At 44.8% G+C, this 20,530-nt stretch overlaps 2 protein-coding genes across 2 annotated transcripts; one reads left to right on the forward strand and one right to left on the reverse strand.

Annotated features, from left to right (window-relative positions):
• Positions 1-254: 254 nt before the first annotated feature.
• On the forward strand, positions 255-14,867 carry cfap298 (cilia and flagella associated protein 298). The gene is made up of 8 exons (XM_071364957.1): positions 255-410; positions 798-939; positions 4,162-4,329; positions 5,735-5,802; positions 7,379-7,537; positions 9,629-9,760; positions 11,821-11,916; positions 14,353-14,867. The coding sequence occupies exons 2-8, from the start codon at positions 801-803 to the stop codon at positions 14,461-14,463; spliced, it is 873 nt and encodes a 290-aa protein (XP_071221058.1). The 5' UTR covers positions 255-410; positions 798-800; the 3' UTR covers positions 14,464-14,867.
• A 1,037-nt stretch (positions 14,868-15,904) lies between these two features.
• Positions 15,905-18,545, reverse strand: LOC139551911 (uncharacterized). Its single transcript, XM_071363248.1, has 2 exons — positions 18,444-18,545; positions 15,905-17,737 (listed from the first exon to the last, which is right to left on the reverse strand). Exons 1-2 carry the CDS (start codon positions 18,543-18,545, stop codon positions 15,905-15,907), a joined length of 1,935 nt encoding a protein of 644 aa, XP_071219349.1.
• Between the last annotated feature and the right edge of the window lie 1,985 nt (positions 18,546-20,530).

A 20,530-nucleotide genomic window follows, 5' to 3' on the forward strand; every position in this document is an offset into this window, starting at 1 on the left:
GTACGTAATGTCACTATTCCAAAGCTATACAATATTACAGATAGAAAGTTGATTATCTTACATCTAGGGAAAATATTTGTAATGTCGTACTTATTGTTGAAGAAGTTCATGCTAATGTTGGGTTTTTGAGCTAGCGTCCAATTAACTCACATTCACTCCTTGAAGGAGAACTTTCCTTGTCCCAGAATCGCCCAGAACGAACAGCGTGGCTCTTCAACGTAACATGGGCGACTTACAAAATGGGCGTTCATATTCTCATCTCTTCAAAATTATCTTTGGCCTGGTCTGCTTGGTATTTCGCAAGGGTTCCCGGATGTCTCGTGATACTGCGTTTACAAACGATTGAACACTGCAACACCTCTGGTACTCTGCTATTTTGTGTCCTTCCCGACGCTACCTTTTCCACAACGGTAGGTTTTGTCTATTGTTATAAAGTTAACTCTTATCCATGTCACAATATTAATTTGCCTGTAAATGTTAGTAATTTGTGTGTAGCTAAAAATACAAGTTGACGCTCAAGTTGTTTTCCAGCGAACGCTAGTTAGTTATCAACAAAGGGAAGTTGGTGTTTAGTTGCTATGGTAACTTAATTTCTGATGGAGCTTTCTAGCTAGGTAGCTACAACTTTTAGACTAGTCAGCCAGCTGACATAGCTAACGTTACCTACCGGCTCTATAAAATCTGTCTAGTTAGCTAGCAACTTGAAGGGGGAAATATAGCTAACCTAATATAATAGTTTAGGGTTCACAACTGGCTGGCTAGCTAGTTAGCTAGCTAATACTTTGACATCATTGCAGAGAATGGTGCAGCTGCACGTGAAACGTGGTGACGAGAGCCAGTTCCTGTTCAGCACGTCAGTCGACGTCCCGTTGGAAACCCTGACCCAACAGGTCACAGCCATCTACAACACCAGGCTCAAAGTAGACAGGATATGCTCAGGTGAGTAACGTTAGTGGGTGTACGAAGATGTAGATAGAAACCCTGCCTCTGTCCTGTGCCAATTAGGGGTCTTCACGAATCCACCTGTACCCGAGACTCGATCCGGGCCCAGAATTGATTGTAACGGTTATGGGTTGTGTAATTTTAACTGGCTTGTCCGGAAGGGCCCCATACAGATCCAGGGAGAGAGACATTGTACCAATCAATCACATTTATTGATAAGGCCCTTCTAACATCAGCTGATGTCACAAAGTGCTGTACAGAAACCCAGCCTAAAACCCCAAACAGCAAGCAATGCAGGTTTAGAAGCAGGGTGGCTAGGAAAAACTCCCTAGAAAGGCCAGAACCTAGGAAGAAACCTAGAGAGGAACCAGGCTATGAGGGGTGGCCAGTCCTCTTCTGGCTGCGCCGGGTAGAGATTATAACAGAACATGGCCAAGATGTTCAAATGTTCATAGATGACCAGCAGGGTCAAATAATAATAATCACAGTGGTTGTCGAGGGTGCAACAGGTCAGCACCTCAGGAGTAAATGTCAGTTGGCTTTTCATAGCCGATCATTCAGAGTATCTCTACCGCTCCTGCTGTCTCTAGAGAGTTGAAAACAGCAGGTCCAGGACAAGGTAGCACGTCCGGTGAACAGGTCAGGGTTCCATAGCCGCAGGCAGAACAGTTGAAACTGAGCAGCAGCACGGCCAGGTGGACTGGGGACAGCAAGGAGTCATCATGCCAGGTAGTCCTGAGGCATGGTCCTAGGGCTCAGGTCCTCCGAGAGAGAATTAGAGAGAGAGCATACTTAAATTCACACAGGACACCGGATAAGACAGGATAAATACTCCAGATATAACAGACTGACCCTAGCCCCCCGACACATAAACTACTGCAGCATAAATACTGGAGGCTGAGACAGAAGGGGTCGGGAGACACCGTGGCTCCATCCGACGATACCCCCGGACAGGGCCAAACAGTATACTTTATGCTGCTGCTCTTGCTTTTCACAGGAGTGGCACATGTAAGTTGTTGTTGGCCAATCGTAAGTCATCAAAGCGACAATAAGCTACAGTCACAGAACATCCATGTGTGGCAAAAGTTACGAGATATCTAATCAATGGAAGATGGAATTAAAGATCCGCTATGCAGAAATCTGTCCGCCATTTCCTGGTTGCTAAAATTCAAATAGTTTGCCTAATTTCAGTTTGTGACAAAACAACCAAGTGTAGTGTAGAGAATCATTGTACCATCTAAATTGCTGTGAAATATATTTTCCATAACCAAAAATATTGTATTTTCAGCTGTTTGAAGCTGGTGTACAAAATCAAAAGTAAGACGCAAGAACGAAACTTAAGAACAGAAGCATAGAAATAATGCACATAGAACATATCTACCTCTTCTTAGACTTGCTTTTAATGTGAATGACAGATCTATTACACACATTTCACATTGCAGCTTTAAAGTGATGGAATTAAAAGTTAAAGGAGCAGTATAGGCTTCAACGACCAAGAGCCAACAGGTAGGCTGCTACTTAATATTCTGAATGGAGTTGTTGTTATTGTTGTTGTTTGTAACTGTAGGATCAGAAAGTGCTGCCTCAATTAGCCTTTCTAGCTAACATTAGCTAGCTTAACTTATCTTCTCCCGGTTTGATGCAGTCAAGACAGGTACTACGTAATCATAGTTGATGATAAATAACCTAGGCAGCTATTAGTCTACTATAGCGCGAGTCAGTTTGGTTGGTGAGAAGGGTTCTATAGCGGCCTGCAATTCAGGGCGTTCCTGCATGTTGGTATTCCTGCATCTGCAGGAACCCCTCTATACTTCTATTGGTCAATGTTTAATTTAGGACAGGCAGGTGATGGGGGCGCTCCAGTACAGTAGGTGGCGTTAATGCATAATAACGTTGGATGCCAGCCGCCGATATACCCCACAGAAGAAGGGGCAACGGCTGCTAGCTAACCGTACACCGGTAGACAGTGTCCTTTGTCTCTGCCTGTCGGTCACTGTTTTCCCTTAGTTCTGTGTTAACGACGGTGAGGGCAGTTGTTCGGCAGGCGGGAGCGAAGGACACTGTCTACCGGTGTCACTACTGCTAGCTAGCAAGGAGGACTCTGGGGGGCGAAACAATTATTGCCCCACATTCAGAAGTGTCACAAGCATAAAGGTGGGGGGGGGTGTCACTCTCTCACAGTATGGCAATTCCCCCGCCTACTAGATCAGCACCTCTCTCTCCCTTCTCTCGTGCTTTATTAGCTCCGCTTAATAAAGTAGCTTAATAAATTACTTTTTCAGGTCTGGATCCGACCAGATCTATACAGAATGGGATAAGTTGTCCTCTGGTCCGTTTGGAACGAGTCTCTATATATATTTTTTTTAATTTACTTTAGCAGAAGCTTCCATACATAGCTGCTTTTGTACACCATAGACCAGTATAGGCATTACATGGCTACATGTACAGTACCAGTATGGACACACCTACTCAGAGTGTTCAAAGCTGTCATCAAGGCGAAGGGTGGCTGCTTTGAAGAATCTAAAATACGTTTTGATTTGTTTAACACTTTTTTGGTTCCTACATTATTCCATTTGTTAATTCATAGTTTGTCTACACTATTATTCTACAATGTAGAAAATAGTTAGTTTTTTTTAAACAAACCCTGGAATGAGTAGGTGTGTCCAAAACTTTTGACTGGTACTGTATGTTATACACAATACAGCTAACTAGCTAGCTCTACACTGTATGTTAGCTGTATTGTATATAACTAGCTAGCTATACTCTATGTAATACACAATATAGCTAATTAGCTAGCTCTACACTATGTTGTACACAATACAGCTAGCTCTACACTATGTTGTATACAATACAGCTAATTAGCTAGCTCTACACTATGTTGTATACAATACAGCTAACTAGCTAGCTCTACACTGTTGTATACAATACAGCTAATTAGCTAGCTCTACACTATGTTGTATACAATACAGCTAACTAGCTAGCTCTACACTGTTGTATACAATACAGCTAATTAGCTAGCTCTATACTATGTTGTATACAATACAGCTAACTAGCTAGCTCTACACTATGTGTTATACACAATACAGCTAGCCCTACACTATATAATACACAATACAGCTAACTAACTAGCTCTACACTTTTCATAAGACACACACAGCTTCCTTTGGCCAAAAAATGGTATGGGTGTTAACGTGTCTGTGTTCCTGTCTCCTCCCTCAGAGTTCCCAGAGCTGGTGGACCACGGGGTGACGCTGCCCCCCAACATGCAGGGTCTGACGGATGAACAGATTGTTGACCTGAAGCTAAAGGACGAGTGGGAGGAGAGGTGTGTCCCCAGCGGAGGACCTGAATTCAACAAGGATGAGATCGGAAGGAGGAACGGACACGGTGAGTCCAGAGGTGTATTATTAGTCAGACTAGGTTACTCCAAAACGTAAAAATGTATAATAAAAAATCCCACTAAATTGTCTATTGGACAATTTATGTACGTTCCTCCCCGTTTTGTTCCATTTGCTTCTGTTTGGTTCCGTATGGCTCTATTTGATCCTCTTTGGTTCTGTTTGGTTTAGGGATGCAAATTCTGGTCAAGTTTGCTTCCGACTAACTAACCCTCATTAATTGGTCAACAAACGGTAAAAATAAAATCCAAACAGGAAAATGATGTGAACAACAGAAAATACTATGCATGTAATACAGTGTATTACAGTGTATGGCAAATACACACATTCGCCAATTGAATTCCACAAAATTATGCAAATTAACCTATAGACTGATAAGCATGACCATTAGTCAAATGTATTTTCATCAGCTAACCAATTAAAGCAGCTAACCAATTAAAGCAGCTAACCAATTAAAGCAGCTAACCAATTAAAGCAGCTAACCAATTAAAGCAGCTAACCAATTAAAGCAGCTAACCAATTAAAGCAGCTAACCAATTAAAGCAGCTAACCAATTAAAGCAGCTAACCAATTAAAGCAGCTAACCAATTAAAGCAGCTAACCAATTAAAGCAGCTAACCAATTAAAGCAGCTAACCAATTAAAGCAGCTAACCAATTAAAGCAGCTAACCAATTAAAGCAGCTAACCAATTAAAGCAGCTAACCGTTAACATCCCTAGTTTGGCGCCGTTTGCTTCCATACACACTGTGTATGTGACAAATCAAATTTGATTTGAAGGCCACCATAATTTGGTCTGGGCCTACATCTTCCTCTTTGTGGCCAGCGTCTTGGTCAATATGGGCTCCCAAGTGGCGCAGCGGTCTAAGGCACTGCATCTCAGTGCTAGAGGCGTCGCTACAGACACCCTGGTTCGATTCCAGGCTGTATCACATCCGGCCGTGATTGGGAGTCCCGTAGGGCGGTGCACAATTGGCCCAGCGTCGTCCGGGTTTGGCCAGTGTAGGCCATCGTTGTAAATAATAATTTGTTCTTTAACTGACTTGCCTAGTTAAATAAAAGGTAAAACATAATAATAATAATGTCTTGGCTTCAGTAAAGAGGACAATTGACACTTGTTCTAACTGACATACAGTAGTGCTGTGTGCTCCTACCTCCACCGGTCTGGAGCCTGCTCTCTGTGTCCAGGGTCTTGACTCTTGTATAGAGACTGGCTAGAGTCCTCCTGGCTATATTGTTGTGAACCTGAGAGAGTTGGGGTCAATTCAGAAAGTACCACTAAAATTCCAATTATCTCTTCAATGCTTTTCAATTAGGAAAATCTGTCATTTGGTTTACTTTCTGTAAATGGAATTAACCCTGAACCTGAGTGTGCTCCCTCTTCCTCCTCTTCCAGCCCCTAACCAGAAGATGAAGGAGGTGCTGAGGAACACTATGGAGGAGGCCAAGGCAGTCATCTCTAAGGTAACTACAGTATTTAAATACCCAACACACAGACACTCATCTCTAAGGTAACTACAGTATTTAAATACCCAACACACAGACACTCATCTCTAAGGTAACTACAGTATTTAAATATCCAACACACAGACACTCATCTCTAAGGTAACTACGGTATTTAAATATCCAACACAGACACCCATCTCTAAGGTAGCTACAGTATTTAAATATCCAACACACAGACACTCATCTCTAAGGTAACTACGGTATTTAAATATCCAACACAGACATTTATCTCTAAGGTAACTACAGTATTTAAATACCCAACACAGACACTCATCTCTAAGGTAACTACAGTATTTAAATACCCAACACAGACACTCATCTCTAAGGTAACTACAGTATTTAAATACCCAACACAGACACTCATCTCTAAGGTAACTACAGTATTTAAATACCCAACACAGACACTCATCTCTAAGGTAACTACAGTATTTAAATACCCAACACAGACACTCATCTCTAAGGTAACTACAGTATTTAAATACCCAACACAGACACTCATCTCTAAGGTAACTACAGTATTTAAATACCCAACACAGACACTCATCTCTAAGGTAACTACAGTATTTAAATACCCAACACAGACACTCATCTCTAAGGTAACTACAGTATTTAAATACCCAACACAGACACTCATCTCTAAGGTAACTACAGTATTTAAATACCCAACACAGACACTCATCTCTAAGGTAACTACAGTATTTAAATACCCAACACAGACACTCATCTCTAAGGTAACTACAGTATTTAAATACCCAACACAGACACTCATCTCTAAGGTAACTACAGTATTTAAATATCCAACACACAGACACTCATCTCTAAGGTAACTACAGTATTTAAATACCCAACACAGACACTCATCTCTAAGGTAACTACAGTATTTAAATATCCAACACACAGACACTCATCTCTAAGGTAACTACAGTATTTAAATACCCAACACAGACACTCATCTCTAAGGTAGCTACAGTATTTAAATACCCAACACAGACACTCATCTCTAAGGTAACTACAGTATTTAAATACCCAACACAGACACTCATCTCTAAGGTAACTACAGTATTTAAATACCCAACACAGACACTCATCTCTAAGGTAACTACAGTATTTAAATACCCAACACAGACACTCATCTCTAAGGTAACTACAGTATTTAAATACCCAACACAGACACTCATCTCTAAGGTAACTACAGTATTTAAATACCCAACACAGACACTCATCTCTAAGGTAACTACAGTATTTAAATACCCAACACAGACACTCATCTCTAAGGTAACTACAGTATTTAAATACCCAACACAGACACTCATGTCGTCTCACATTCTAGGCCTACACCAGATATGGAAAAACTACGTCTAATGGATCACACCACACACATCTTATACTCCGTCCCAAACGGCACCCTATTCCCTATATGGTGCACTACTTTTGACCTGGGCCCATAGGGGAAGTAGTGTTCTATGTAGGGTTTAGGGTGTCATTTGGTCACCTTGGTCCCTTTTCTTATTTCTCCTCCTCTTGTGCTCTTCAGAAACAGGCGGTGGCTGGTGTGTGTGTTACCATGGAGACGGTGAAGGAGGCGCTGGACCAGCTGAGGGGCGCGGTGATGATCGTTTACCCCATGGGCTTGCCGCCACACGACCCAATCAGGATGGAGCTGGAGGACCAGGAGGACCTATCAGGAACACAGGTAGGTAAACAGCAGGCCTCTTCCTGGGTAGTCACATCACCACCGGATGGCTTCCCCATAGAGACCATCTAAGTCCTTCTATTTATTAATGGATTTGTTTATTTATTAATTCATTTATTAAATATTTATCTCAGTTGTTGTTAATTCTGTGGACTGGGTCTGTACATGGGATCACCTCCCTAACGTTACAGTGTATGGCAGGCATCGCCTCCCTGACGTTACAGTGTATGGCAGGCATCGCCTCCCTGACGTTACGGTGTAGGGCAGGCATCGCCTCCCTGACGTTACGGTGTAGGGCAGGCATCGCCTCCCTGACGTTACGGTGTACGGCAGGCATCGCCTCCCTGACGTTACGGTGTACGGCAGGCATCGCCTCCCTGACGTTACGGTGTACGGCAGGCATCGCCTCCCTGACGTTACGGTGTACGGCAGGAATCCCCTCCCTGACGTTACCGTGTACGGCAGGCATCGCCTCCCTGACGTTTAGCGATTACAGCCTTGAGTCTTCTTGTGTACGGCGCTACAAGCTTGGCACACTTGTATTTGGGGAGTTTCTCTCATTCTTCTCTGCAGATCCTCTCAAGCTCTGTCAGGTTAGATGGGGAGCATTGCTGCACAGCTATTTTCAGATCTCTCCAGAGATGTTCGATTGGGTTCAAGTCTGGGCTCTGGCTGGGCCACTCAATGCCATTCACAGACTTGTCCTGAAGCCACTCCTGCGTTGTCTTGGCTGTGTGCTTAGGGTCGTTGTCCTGTTGGAAGGTGAACCTTCGCCCCAGTCTGAGGTCCTGAGCGCTCTGGAGCAGGTTTTCATCAAGGATCTCTCTGTACTTTGCTCCGTTCATCTTTCCCTCGATCCTGACTAGTCTCCCAGTCCCTGCCACTGAAAAACATCCCCACAGCATGATGCTGCCACCACCATGCTTCACCGTAGGGATGGTGCCAGGTTTCCTCCAGACGTGACGCTTGGCATTCAGGCCAAAGAGTTCAATCTTGGTTTCATTAGAACAGGGAATCATGTTTCTCATGGTCAGAGTCCTTTAGGTGCCTTTTGGCAAACTCCAAGCGGGCTGTCATGTGCCTTTTACTGAGGAGTGGCTTCCGTCTGGCCACTCTACCCTAAAGGCCTGATTGGTGGAGTGCTGCAGAGATGGTTGTTGTCCTGGAAGGTTCTCCCATCTCCACAGAGGAGCTCTGGAGCTCTGTCAGAGTGACCATCAGGTTCTTGGTCACCTCCCTGACCAAGGCCGTTCTCCCCCGATTGCTCAGTTTGACCAGGCGGCCAGCTCTAGGAAGAGTCTGGGTGGTTCCAAACTTCTTCCATTTAAGAATGGAGGCCACTGTGTTCTTGTGCTGCAATGCTGCAGAATATTTTTGGTACCCTTCCCCAGATCTGTGCTTCGACACAATCCTGTCTCAGAGCTTTACAGACAGTTTCTTTGACCTCATGGCTTGGTTTTTGCTCTGACTTGCTCTGTCAACTGTGGGACCTTATATAGACAGGTGTGTGCCTTTCCAAATCATGTCCAATCAATTGAATTTACCACAGATGGAATCCAATCAAGTTGTAGAAACATCTCAAGGATGATCAGTGGAAACAGGATGCACCTGTGCTCAATGTAGAGTCTCATAGCAAAGGGTCTGAATACTTATGTAAATAAGGTATTTCTGTTTTTTATTTTTAATACATTTGCAAAAATGTCTAAACCTGTTTTTGCTTTGTCATTATGGGGTATTGCGTGTAGATTGAGGGGGGGAAATAATTTAATCAATTTTAGAATAAGGCTGTAACAGGCATCCCTCCCTCTCTCCACCCTCCCTCCTCTCTCTCTCTCTCTCTCTCTCCCTCCCTCCTCTCTCCACCCTCCCTCCCTCTCTCTACCCTCCCTCCCTCCCTCCTCTCTCCACCCTCCCTCCCTCTCTCCACCCTCCCTCCCTCCTCTCTCCACTCTCCCTCCCTCTCTCTACCCTCCCTCCCTCCCTCCTCTCTCCACCCACCCTCCGTCCCTCTCTCTACCCTCCTCCTCTCTCTCTCTGCCTCCTCCCCTATCTCTCTCTCTCCCTCCTCCCCTCCCTCGTCGTCTCTCCCAGGCATCTCTCCAGGTGATTCCAGTGGAGGAGGCTCAGCTGTGGTGGGCTGCTAAGGAGTTGCATAGAGGCAAGAAACTACAGGATTACATCGGCAAGAACGACAAAACCAAGATCGTAGTCAAAATACAGAAGGTGGGTGGAGCTATACTACAACTAGCCAGTAGGGACAGGTGGGTGGAGCTATACTACAACTAGCCAGTAGGGACAGGTGGGTGGAGCTACACTACAACTAGCCAGTAGGGACAGGTGGGTGGAGCTACACTACAACCAGCCAGTAGGGACATGTGGGTGGAGCTACACTACAACCAGCCAGTAGGGACAGGTGGGTGGAGCTACACTACAACCAGCCAGTAGGGACAGGTGGGTGGAGCTACACTACAACCAGCCAGTAGGGACAGGTGGGTGGAGCTACACTACAACCAGCCAGTAGGGACATGTGGGTGGAGCTACACTACAACTAGCCAGTAGGGACAGGTGGGTGGAGCTACACTACAACTAGCCAGTAGGGACAGGTGGGTGGAGCTACACTACAACTAGCCAGTAGGGACAGGTGGGTGGAGCTATACTACAACTAGCCAGTAGGGACAGGTGGGTGGAGCTACACTACAACTAGCCAGTAGGGACAGGTGGGTGGAGCTACACTACAACCAGCCAGTAGGGACAGGTGGGTGGAGCTACACTACAACTAGTCCTGTTCATCCTCCGGTATTCCACGTCCTTTCCAACCGCTCCGCTAAAAAACGCTCCTTGCTCAAAGGTTAAAAAAACTGCTGCTCCAAATTCACTCCATTTATTTATATCCCATTTTAACCAACAGCCATCTATTGTTGTGAGGAGATACGCACCGGTGCGTTACTGACGGGAGGAGGTTTTTACCTGTTACACTGGAGGGGTATCTTTTTACCCGCGTAAACAGAGCCACTTTATCAGCTGTTCTCCGGTGTGACTGAGGTCGACATCTTGAAAATAGAGACAGAGTACATTTTTACAGAGGGTACATGTCAATAATCCAAAGTGGTTTCTTCTCTCATCTCCGTATAAAAACACAGGATAGTTCAGATCACATCAGAGCAAGCCAATAAGATGAGGTAAGGAGAGGAAACCCCTTTAGGATGCAATAGTCCATGCTTTTCAGTTCGTAGTAGGCCTAGCCCTTGGTCGTAGCCTGGAGAGATAGATCTAGATGTTCTAGAGAGAGATAGATCTAGATGTTCTAGAGGGAGATGGATCTAGATGTTCTAGAGGGAGATGGATCTAGATGTTCTAGAGAGAGATAGATCTAGATGTTCTAGAGAGTGATAGATCTAGATGTTCTAGAGGGAGATGGATCTAGATGTTCTAGAGAGTGATAGATTTAGATGTTCTAGAGAGAGATAGATTTAGATGTTCTAGAGAGAGATGGATCTAGATGTTCTAGAGAGAGATGGATCTAGATGTTCTAGAGAGAGAAGGATCTAGATGTTCTAGAGAGAGATGGATCTAGATGTTCTAGAGAAAGATGGATCTAGATGTTCTAGAGAGAGAAGGATCTAGATGTTCTAGAGAGAGATGGATCTAGATGTTCTAGAGAGAGATGGATCTAGACGTTATAGAGAGAGAGATCTGGACGTTGTAGAGGGGGATAGATCTGGACGTTGTAGAGGGGGATAGATCTGGACGTTGTAGAGGGGGAAAGATCTGGACGTGGTAGAGGGGGATAGATCTGGACGTGGTAGAGGGGGATAGATCTGGACGTGGTAGAGGGGGATAGATCTGGACGTGGTAGAGGGGGATAGATCTGGACGTGGTAGAGGGGGATAGATCTGGACGTGGTAGAGGGGGATAGATCTGGACGTGGTAGAGGGGGATAGATCTGGACGTGGTAGAGGGGGATAGATCTGGACGTGGTAGAGGGGGATAGATCTGGACGTGGTAGAGGGGGATAGATCTGGACGTGGTAGAGGGGGATAGATCTGGACGTGGTAGAGGGGGATAGATCTGGACGTGGTAGAGGGGGATAGATCTGCACGTGGTAGAGGGGGATAGATCTGGACGTGGTAGAGGGGGATAGATCTGGACGTGGTAGAGGGGGATAGATCTGGACGTGGTAGAGGGGGATTGATCTGGACGTGGTAGAGGGGGATATAATAGATTGATCACCCGTGACCCAGTGGTGTAGCTCGTCCTGATGTTTGACCATGTGTTCCTGTCAGAGGGGCCAGGGGGCGCCAGCCAGAGAACCTGTGGTCACAGAGGAGCAACAGAAACAGATGATGATGCATCACTACAAGAGACAACAGGAAGTCAAGGTGGGACACACACATACACACACACACACACATACAGTTGAAGTCGGAAGTTTACATACACTTAGGTTGGAGTCATTAAAACTCATTTTTCAACCACTCCACAAATTTCTTGTTAACAAACTAGAGTTTTGGCAAGTCGGTTAGGACATCTTTGCGCTTGACACAAGTAATTTTTCCAACAATTGTTTACAGACAGGTTTTTTCACTTATAATTCACTGTATCACAATTCCAGTGGGTCAGAAGTTTACATACACTAAGTTGACTGTGCCTTTAAACAGTTTGGAAAATTCCAGAAAATGATGTCATGGCTTCTGATAGGCTAATGGACATCATGTGAGTCAATTGGAGGTGTACCTGTGGATGTATTTCAAGGCCTACCTTCAAACTCAGTGCCTCTTTGCTTGACGTCATGGGAAAATCAAAAGAAATCAGCCAAGACCTCAGACAAAAAATTGTAGACCTCCACAAGTCTGTTTCATCCTTGGGAGCAATTTCCAAACTCCTGAAGGTACCACGTTCATCTTCACAAACAATAGTACGCAAGTATAAACACCATGGGACCACGCAGCCGTCATACCGCTGTCATGACGTTGCCCTCTTTGGACACAGCGAGCACCATGCTGGTTTAGCCCACTAGGGCACATTCCCCTATCATTTCCTTGTAACCATATCTACTGTTTGTTATGCATTTCTGTAATTACTTAGTTAGCAAATAAATGATTTAAGACTATTGATGACTCATAGTGAAGACTGGGTTCGTGCAGATAACCAACAATTTACGACGTTTGGAATGAGACTAACATGAGGTAAAGAATAATTCATTAATTCGAAGACAAATTGATCAGATATTAAAATATCTGAAAGTTATATTAGGAAAATTGACTTTAATCTGAATATTTTCCTTGGTGCCCTGACTTCCTAGTTAATTACAGTTACATGATTAATCAGTTTAATCGCGTAATAATAATTAGAGTTATTTGATAAATAACTCTTCAGTTTTAATGATGCCAAAGACATGACACCGCTCAGGAAGGAGACACATTCTGTCTCCTAGAGATGAACTTACTTTGGTGTGAAAAGTGCAAATCAATCCCAGAACAAGAGCAAAAGGACCTTGTGAAGATGCTGGAGGAAACAGGTACAAAAGTATCTATATCCACAGTAAAACGAGTCCTTATATCGACATAACCTGAAAGGCCGCTCAGCAAGGAAGAAGCCACTGCTCCAAAACCACCATTAAAAAGCCAGACTACGGTTTGCAACTGCACATGGGAACAAAGATTGTACTTTTTGGAGAAATGTCTTCTGGTCTGATGAAACAAATATAGAACTGTTTGGCCATAATGACCATCGTTATGTTTGGAGGAAAAATGGGGAGGCTTGCAAGCCGAAGAACACCATCCCAACCGTGAAGCACGGGGGTGGCAGCATCATGTTGTGGGGGTGCTTTGCTGCAGGAGGGGAATGGTGCACTTCACAAAATAGATGGCATCATGAGGTGGGAAATTTATGTGGATATTTTGAAGCAACATCTCAAGACATCAATCAGGAAGTTTAAAGCTTGGTCTCAAATGGGTCTTCCAAATGGACAATGACCCAAAGCATACCTCCAAAGTTGTGGGAAAATGGCTTAAGGACAACAAAGTCAAGGTATTGGAGTGGCCATCACAAAGCCCTGACCTCAATCCTATAGAACATTTGTGGGCAGAAGGCTGAAAAAGCGTGTGCGAGCAAAGAGGCCTACAAACCTGACTCAGTTACACCAGCTCTGTCAGGAGGAATGGGCCAAAATTCACCCGACTTATTGTGGGAAGCTTGTGGAAGGCTACCCGAAATGGTTTGACCCAAGTTAAACAATTTAAAGGCAATCCTACCAAATACTAATTGAGTTTATGTAAACTTCTGACCCACTGGAAATGTGATGAAAGAAATAAAAGCTGAAATAAATAATTCTCTCTACTATTATTCAGACATTTCACATTCTTAAAATAAAGTGGTGATCCTAACTAACCTAAGACACAGGGAATTTTTATGAGGATTAAAAAAAACAGAGTTTAAATGTATTTGGCTAAGGTATATGTAAACTTCCGACTTCATCTGTATGTGAGTACACTACCGTAAACCTTAGTGTGTTATATCTGTGGTTTTATGTGAGTACATTACCGTAAACCTTAGTGTATTATGTATGTGGGTTAATGTGAGTACATTACCGTAAACCTTAGTGTATTATATCTGTGGGTTAATGTGAGTACATTACCGTAAACCTTAGTGTATTATGCCTGTGGGTTAATGTGAGTACATTACCGTAAACCTTAGTGTGTTATATCTGTGGTTTTATGTGAGTACACTACCGTAAACCTTAGTGTATTATATCTGTGGTTTTATGTGAGTACACTACCGTAAACCTTAGTGTATTATGTCTGTGGTTTTGACAGATGCTGGACGAGGTGGAAGACGACAGTCACCTCCACTCAGACTGGTCAGACAGACAGACCTTAAAGAGACAGTTCCAGGGCCTCAGCAACATCAAGTGGGGTCCCAGATAGGCACACGTCTTTTTTAAATTTATTTTTAAATACAAATTGTAAGCTTAAGTTTACAAAAAAATAAAATTGGTTCTGCAATGTTGAAAATAACAAAGTGTGTTGACCAAAATTAGTTTTAAATGTATATTTGGCCGTAACTATATACACACACCAACACACAGAGGGAGACAGACATGGGTATGAACCCACACACTCACTATTGGTGCCGTAACCCAATGGACTGTTGTTCTACAGAAACATTGTTCTCTCCAACCTCTGTCGCGTCACCTGGAATCTGTTGTCTGTGTGCCTGTCCATGTTTTTTTTTTAATGTTCTGTACATCATCTTTATTTAAACTTAGGCCACGTGACAATGTCATACAAATGTCACATTGTAAATTGTCAATAATACGTATTGTAATGAACTGATCAATCTGCGTGTATGTGTGACCATGTCCTCTCTCTCTCTTTGGCCGGGATTCAAGCCAAGCCGTGGCGCAACCTTTTAAAGGTGCTACGTGTCTCATGTGGAAGCAAGGTGAATTGACGCCACAACACATCCCATTTCCCTGTAACATAGTGGAGAGGTTACTGTTTTACTTTCGGTTTCGTCCACCAACTTCAAACAGCAGTAAAAATGATAGTTTTTGTTATTGAAAATATTTCACAGGGATTTAGATTTAGTACAGTGATTCCCTACACTATTCAGTGCCTGTTTTCTCACATAAAACTGAAATTGAGCGAAGAGTGTAGAATTTTAGCAACCAGGAAATGACAGAGCGATTTTTACATTCTGTCATTGTTGGTTGTGCTCGAGGAGGAGATGACACCGCCTCCTAGTGACGCCAATGGAAGAGAGTGAGGGTGCAGTTTCCCCATCTTGACAACAAAGGCAGTTCTGGCTTTTGTTGTCTAATAGAAAGTTAGCCTTTTTGAATGTAATTTTTATATACATTTTTATATTGTGAAACACATTCATTCCACTATTACTGCAGATATATTATGGAAATGTCCTTTTAAATTACAAAGCAAAAGTCCTTTTTAAATGATTTTTAAAAGTCTGATGTCGTGTGCAGGGTTATAACGAGCCTTGCGTTGAATCCCGGCCTTTCTCTGTGTGTGTGTGTCACCTGTGTTGACTGACTCCGTGTTGAGTCATGGGTAGTTGACGTCAGTATTCTGGGTGTATCAATCATTACTTTCACTGAGGAGGATGCACCACGTTTCCTCTCTTTGTCCCAGCCTGGGCCAACCAGGCCTCTGTAACCCAGTGCTTCATACAGCCAGGATGTTACCACACCACAATTACACCCTATTCACTATGGAGTGCATTACTTTTGACAAGGGCCCTATGAACTAATGGGGCCAATGGGCTCTGGTCAAAAGTAGTGCACTATATAGAGACTAGGGTGCTATTTGGGATAAACCCACAGCCTCGCTCCACAGGGGAAAGTTCTTGAGTTCATACTGAAGTTTCCAGAACAGCAGATGAGGGGTGACGGTTCCAGAACGGCAGATGAGGGGTGAAGGTTCCAGAACGGCAGATGAGGGGTGACGGTTCCAGAACGGCAGATGAGGGGTGACGGTTCCAGAACGGCAGATGAGGGGTGACGGTTCCAGAACGGCAGATGAGGGGTGAAGGTTCCAGAACGGCAGAGGAGGGGTGAAGGTTCCAGAACGGCAGAGGAGGGGTGAAGGTTCCAGAACGGCAGCGGAGGGGTGAAGGTTCCAGAACGGCAGCGGAGGGGTGAAGGTTCCAGAACGGCAGCGGAGGGGTGAAGGTTCCAGAACGGCAGCGGAGGGGTGAAGGTTCCAGAACGGCAGCGGAGGGGTGAAGGTTCCAGAACGGCAGAGGAGGGGTGAAGGTTCCAGAACGGCAGAGGAGGGGTGAAGGTTCCAGAACGGCAGAGGAGGGGTGAAGGTTCCAGAACGGCAGAGGAGGGGTGAAGGTTCCAGAACGGCAGAGGAGGGGTGAAGGTTCCAGAACGGCAGAGGAGGGGTGAAGGTTCCAGAACGGCAGAGGAGGGGTGAAGGTTCCAGAACGGCAGAGGAGGGGTGAAGGTTCCAGAACGGCAGAGGAGGGGTGAAGGTTCCAGAACGGCAGAGGAGGGGTGAAGGTTCCAGAACGGCAGAGGAGGGGTGAAGGTTCCAGAACGGCAGAGGAGGGGTGAAGGTTCCAGAACGGCAGAGGAGGGGTGAAGGTTCCAGAACGGCAGAGGAGGGGTGAAGGTTCCAGAACGGCAGAGGAGGGGTGAAGGTTCCAGAACGGCAGAGGAGGGGTGAAGGTTCCAGAACGGCAGAGGAGGGGTGAAGGTTCCAGAACGGCAGAGGAGGGGTGAAGGTTCCAGAACGGCAGAGGAGGGGTGAAGGTTCCAGAACGGCAGAGGAGGGGTGAAGGTTCCAGAACGGCAGAGGAGGGGTGAAGGTTCCAGAACGGCAGAGGAGGGGTGAAGGTTCCAGAACGGCAGAGGAGGGGTGAAGGTTCCAGAACGGCAGAGGAGGGGTGAAGGTTCCAGAACGGCAGAGGAGGGGTGAAGGTTCCAGAACGGCAGAGGAGGGGTGAAGGTTCCAGAACGGCAGAGGAGGGGTGAAGGTTCCAGAACGGCAGAGGAGGGGTGAAGGTTCCAGAACGGCAGAGGAGGGGTGAAGGTTCCAGAACGGCAGAGGAGGGGTGAAGGTTCCAGAACGGCAGAGGAGGGGTGAAGGTTCCAGAACGGCAGAGGAGGGGTGAAGGTTCCAGAACGGCAGAGGAGGGGTGAAGGTTCCAGAACGGCAGAGGAGGGGTGAAGGTTCCAGAACGGCAGAGGAGGGGTGAAGGTTCCAGAACGGCAGAGGAGGGGTGAAGGTTCCAGAACGGCAGAGGAGGGGTGAAGGTTCCAGAACGGCAGAGGAGGGGTGAAGGTTCCAGAACGGCAGAGGAGGGGTGAAGGTTCCAGAACGGCAGAGGAGGGGTGAAGGTTCCAGAACGGCAGAGGAGGGGTGAAGGTTCCAGAACGGCAGAGGAGGGGTGAAGGTTCCAGAACGGCAGAGGAGGGGTGAAGGTTCCAGAACGGCAGAGGAGGGGTGAAGGTTCCAGAACGGCAGAGGAGGGGTGAAGGTTCCAGAACGGCAGAGGAGGGGTGAAGGTTCCAGAACGGCAGAGGAGGGGTGAAGGTTCCAGAACGGCAGAGGAGGGGTGAAGGTTCCAGAACGGCAGAGGAGGGGTGAAGGTTCCAGAACGGCAGAGGAGGGGTGAAGGTTCCAGAACCGCAGAGGAGGGGTGAAGGTTCCAGAACCGCAGAGGAGGGAACTGTCCCTTGGGGGGGTAGAAAGACTATGATTCCAAACAGGTGTGGCTGAACTACAGAGCTGTTTAGAAGCAGGACAGGGTAGGAAGTGGAAACCTGGACACACAGAGTGGAACATTTCTCAACCTTCTGAAGCAACATACAGTTGCTATACCAAAGGAACACCTTCCTAATATTGAGTTGCACCCCCCCTCCCCACGCCCAGGGCATGAACTCTACAAGGTGTTGATAGTGTTCCACAGGGATGCTGGCCCATGTAGACTCCAATGCTTCCCACTCATGGCTCTGGATAAGAGCGTCTGCTAAATGACTTAAATGTAAATGTAAAATGTGTCAAGTTGGCTGGATGTCATTTGGGTGGTGGACCATTCTTGATACACACGGGAAACTGTTGAGTGTGGAAAAACCCAACAACGTTGCAGTTCTTGACACAAACCGGTGCGCCTGGCACCTACTACCATACCCCGTTTAAAGGCACTTCAATATTTTGTCTTGTCCATTCACCCTCTGAATGGCACACATACACAATCCATGTCTCAATTGTCTCGAGGCTTAAAAATCCTTCTTTAACCTGTCTCCTCCCCTTCATCTACACTGGTGTGAAGTGGATTTCACAGGTGACATCAGTAAGGGATCATAGTTTTCACCTTGTCAGTCTGTCATGGAAAGAGCAGGTGTTCTTAATGTTTTGTCCACTCAGTGTATTTTGCTAACCGATACAGTCTCTGACTGTGTAATATTTAACGTCTTGGAAGACGTCCCAAAAGGCACCTTATCCCCTATGTAGTGTGCTAGTTCAGACCAGCGCTCAGCCATTCGGGATGCAGCCTAATTTGTTTTTAGTCGTCTCCATATACCATGAAAAAAAGATAAACAATGTGCTCTAATCCACTTTATACAAACTTAAATCAGGTGCTGGATCTTCCTGTATAATCCAAAGAACAGAAATAGGACAACACTCCAGTAAATAAACATACATTTATTTTATTTGCTGCACAAACGTTTGGGGTATGAGCCCTTCTTCAGCGGTCAAGGCAATGGCAATCAATGTCACAACAAAGAACACCTCACAGGTTGGGCATCATGATACATTTCCAGTCAGTATTGGCCCAGTCAAGAGATCCCAGCAGAGGAAGCTGTGGGGGAAGCATGACAATCAAATAAAGATAGACTCACAATACAAAATACAATATCCAATATGCCAACCTGTCATTATGATGTCATTACCTCTCATTATGATGTCATTAACTAAATGTTTGGCCTATTCAGAATTTACTACAAAAAACAAGCTACAAGAAAAATACAATTTCTCATTAAGGCCTGCTGGGGCAAGAGTCAATTTAAGTTTATTTACCGGAGGTCTGTCCTATTTCTGTCCTAAAGTATGTCATGGAACATCTTGACTGACTTGAGTCTTGGAGGGCTGAGTGTTTTGTAATTAATTTGTCAAAGGGGGGGGAACCAACTCCATATTAATGCCCATGATTTAGGAATGAAATGTTCGACAAGCAGGTGTCCACATATCTTTGGTCATGTAGTGTACTCCAATTCTTTATTTCACCACTTCTTTCCCTTGGGTTCTGGAAACATTGGTTACAACCGCTCTCAAAAATCATCAGTAAAAAAAAAAGAAAAACGTTTTTTTGACACCAAACTCCACAAAGCATGTCCTCTAGGCTCTAGTTTTGTCTTATCTTGATTATTGTGCAGTCGTGTGGTCCAGTACTGCAAGGAAAGACCTAGTTAAGCTGCAGCCGGCCCAGAACAGAGCGGCACGTCTTGCTCTTCATTGTAATCAGAGGGCTAATATTAATACTATTCATGCCAGTCTGTCTTGGCTAAGAGTTGAGGAGAGACTGACTGCATCACTTCTTTTAATAACATTGTGTTGGAAATTCCAAATTGTTTGCATAGTCAACTTACACACAGCTCTGACACACACACTTATCCCACCAGACATGCCACCAGGGGTCTTTTCACAGTCCCCAAATCCAGAACAAATTCAAGAAAGCGTACAGTATTATATAGAGCCATTGCATGGAACTTCCATCTCAGAATGCTCAAATAAACAGCAAACCTGGTTTACAAAAACAGATAAAGCAACACCTCGCTTCACAACGCCTCTCCCCTATTAGACCTGGATAGTTTGTGTGTATGTATCGATATGTAGGCTACGTGTGTCTTTTTAAAATTGATGTAGTTATGTCCTTGAGCTGTTCTTGTCTATTAATGTTCTGTATTATGTTGTGTGGAACCCCAGGAAGAGTAGGTGCTGCTTTCGGCAACAGCTAATAGGGATCCTAATAAAATACTGTAAATACCCTGAACAACAGTGAATATGCTCTTGACATCTTTCTAGATTGATCCAGAGTGTTTGACACGGTGGATCATGAAATAATACTTGCTAAATAGCATTATTACGGTTGTCATGATTATACATATAAATGGCTATATAATTATGTTTATGATTAGAAAACAATTTCTGTATGCAAATGGTTGATCGTCGACCAGGTCGAAGATTTCCTGTGGCGTTCCACAGGGTTCGATCCTTGGACCTTTGTTATTCCTAATCTATATTTCAATGGCCTTTGCTGCTGGGTCTTCTACCGTACTTCACATTCTTTTTTGCCGATGATACCAAATTGATTTTATCACACAAAAAAAAAATCAATTCACAAATCAATGAAGCCAACTCATGCGTGGCCACATTTTCCATAATGGTTCCAGATATAAACAAATTATCTTTAAATGTTGATAAATCCCACTACACTGTATTCACAGGTAAGAATCAGAAATATATA

This window comes from Salvelinus alpinus, chromosome 24 (assembly GCF_045679555.1).
Source record: "Salvelinus alpinus chromosome 24, SLU_Salpinus.1, whole genome shotgun sequence".
NCBI lineage: Eukaryota > Metazoa > Chordata > Actinopteri > Salmoniformes > Salmonidae > Salvelinus > Salvelinus alpinus.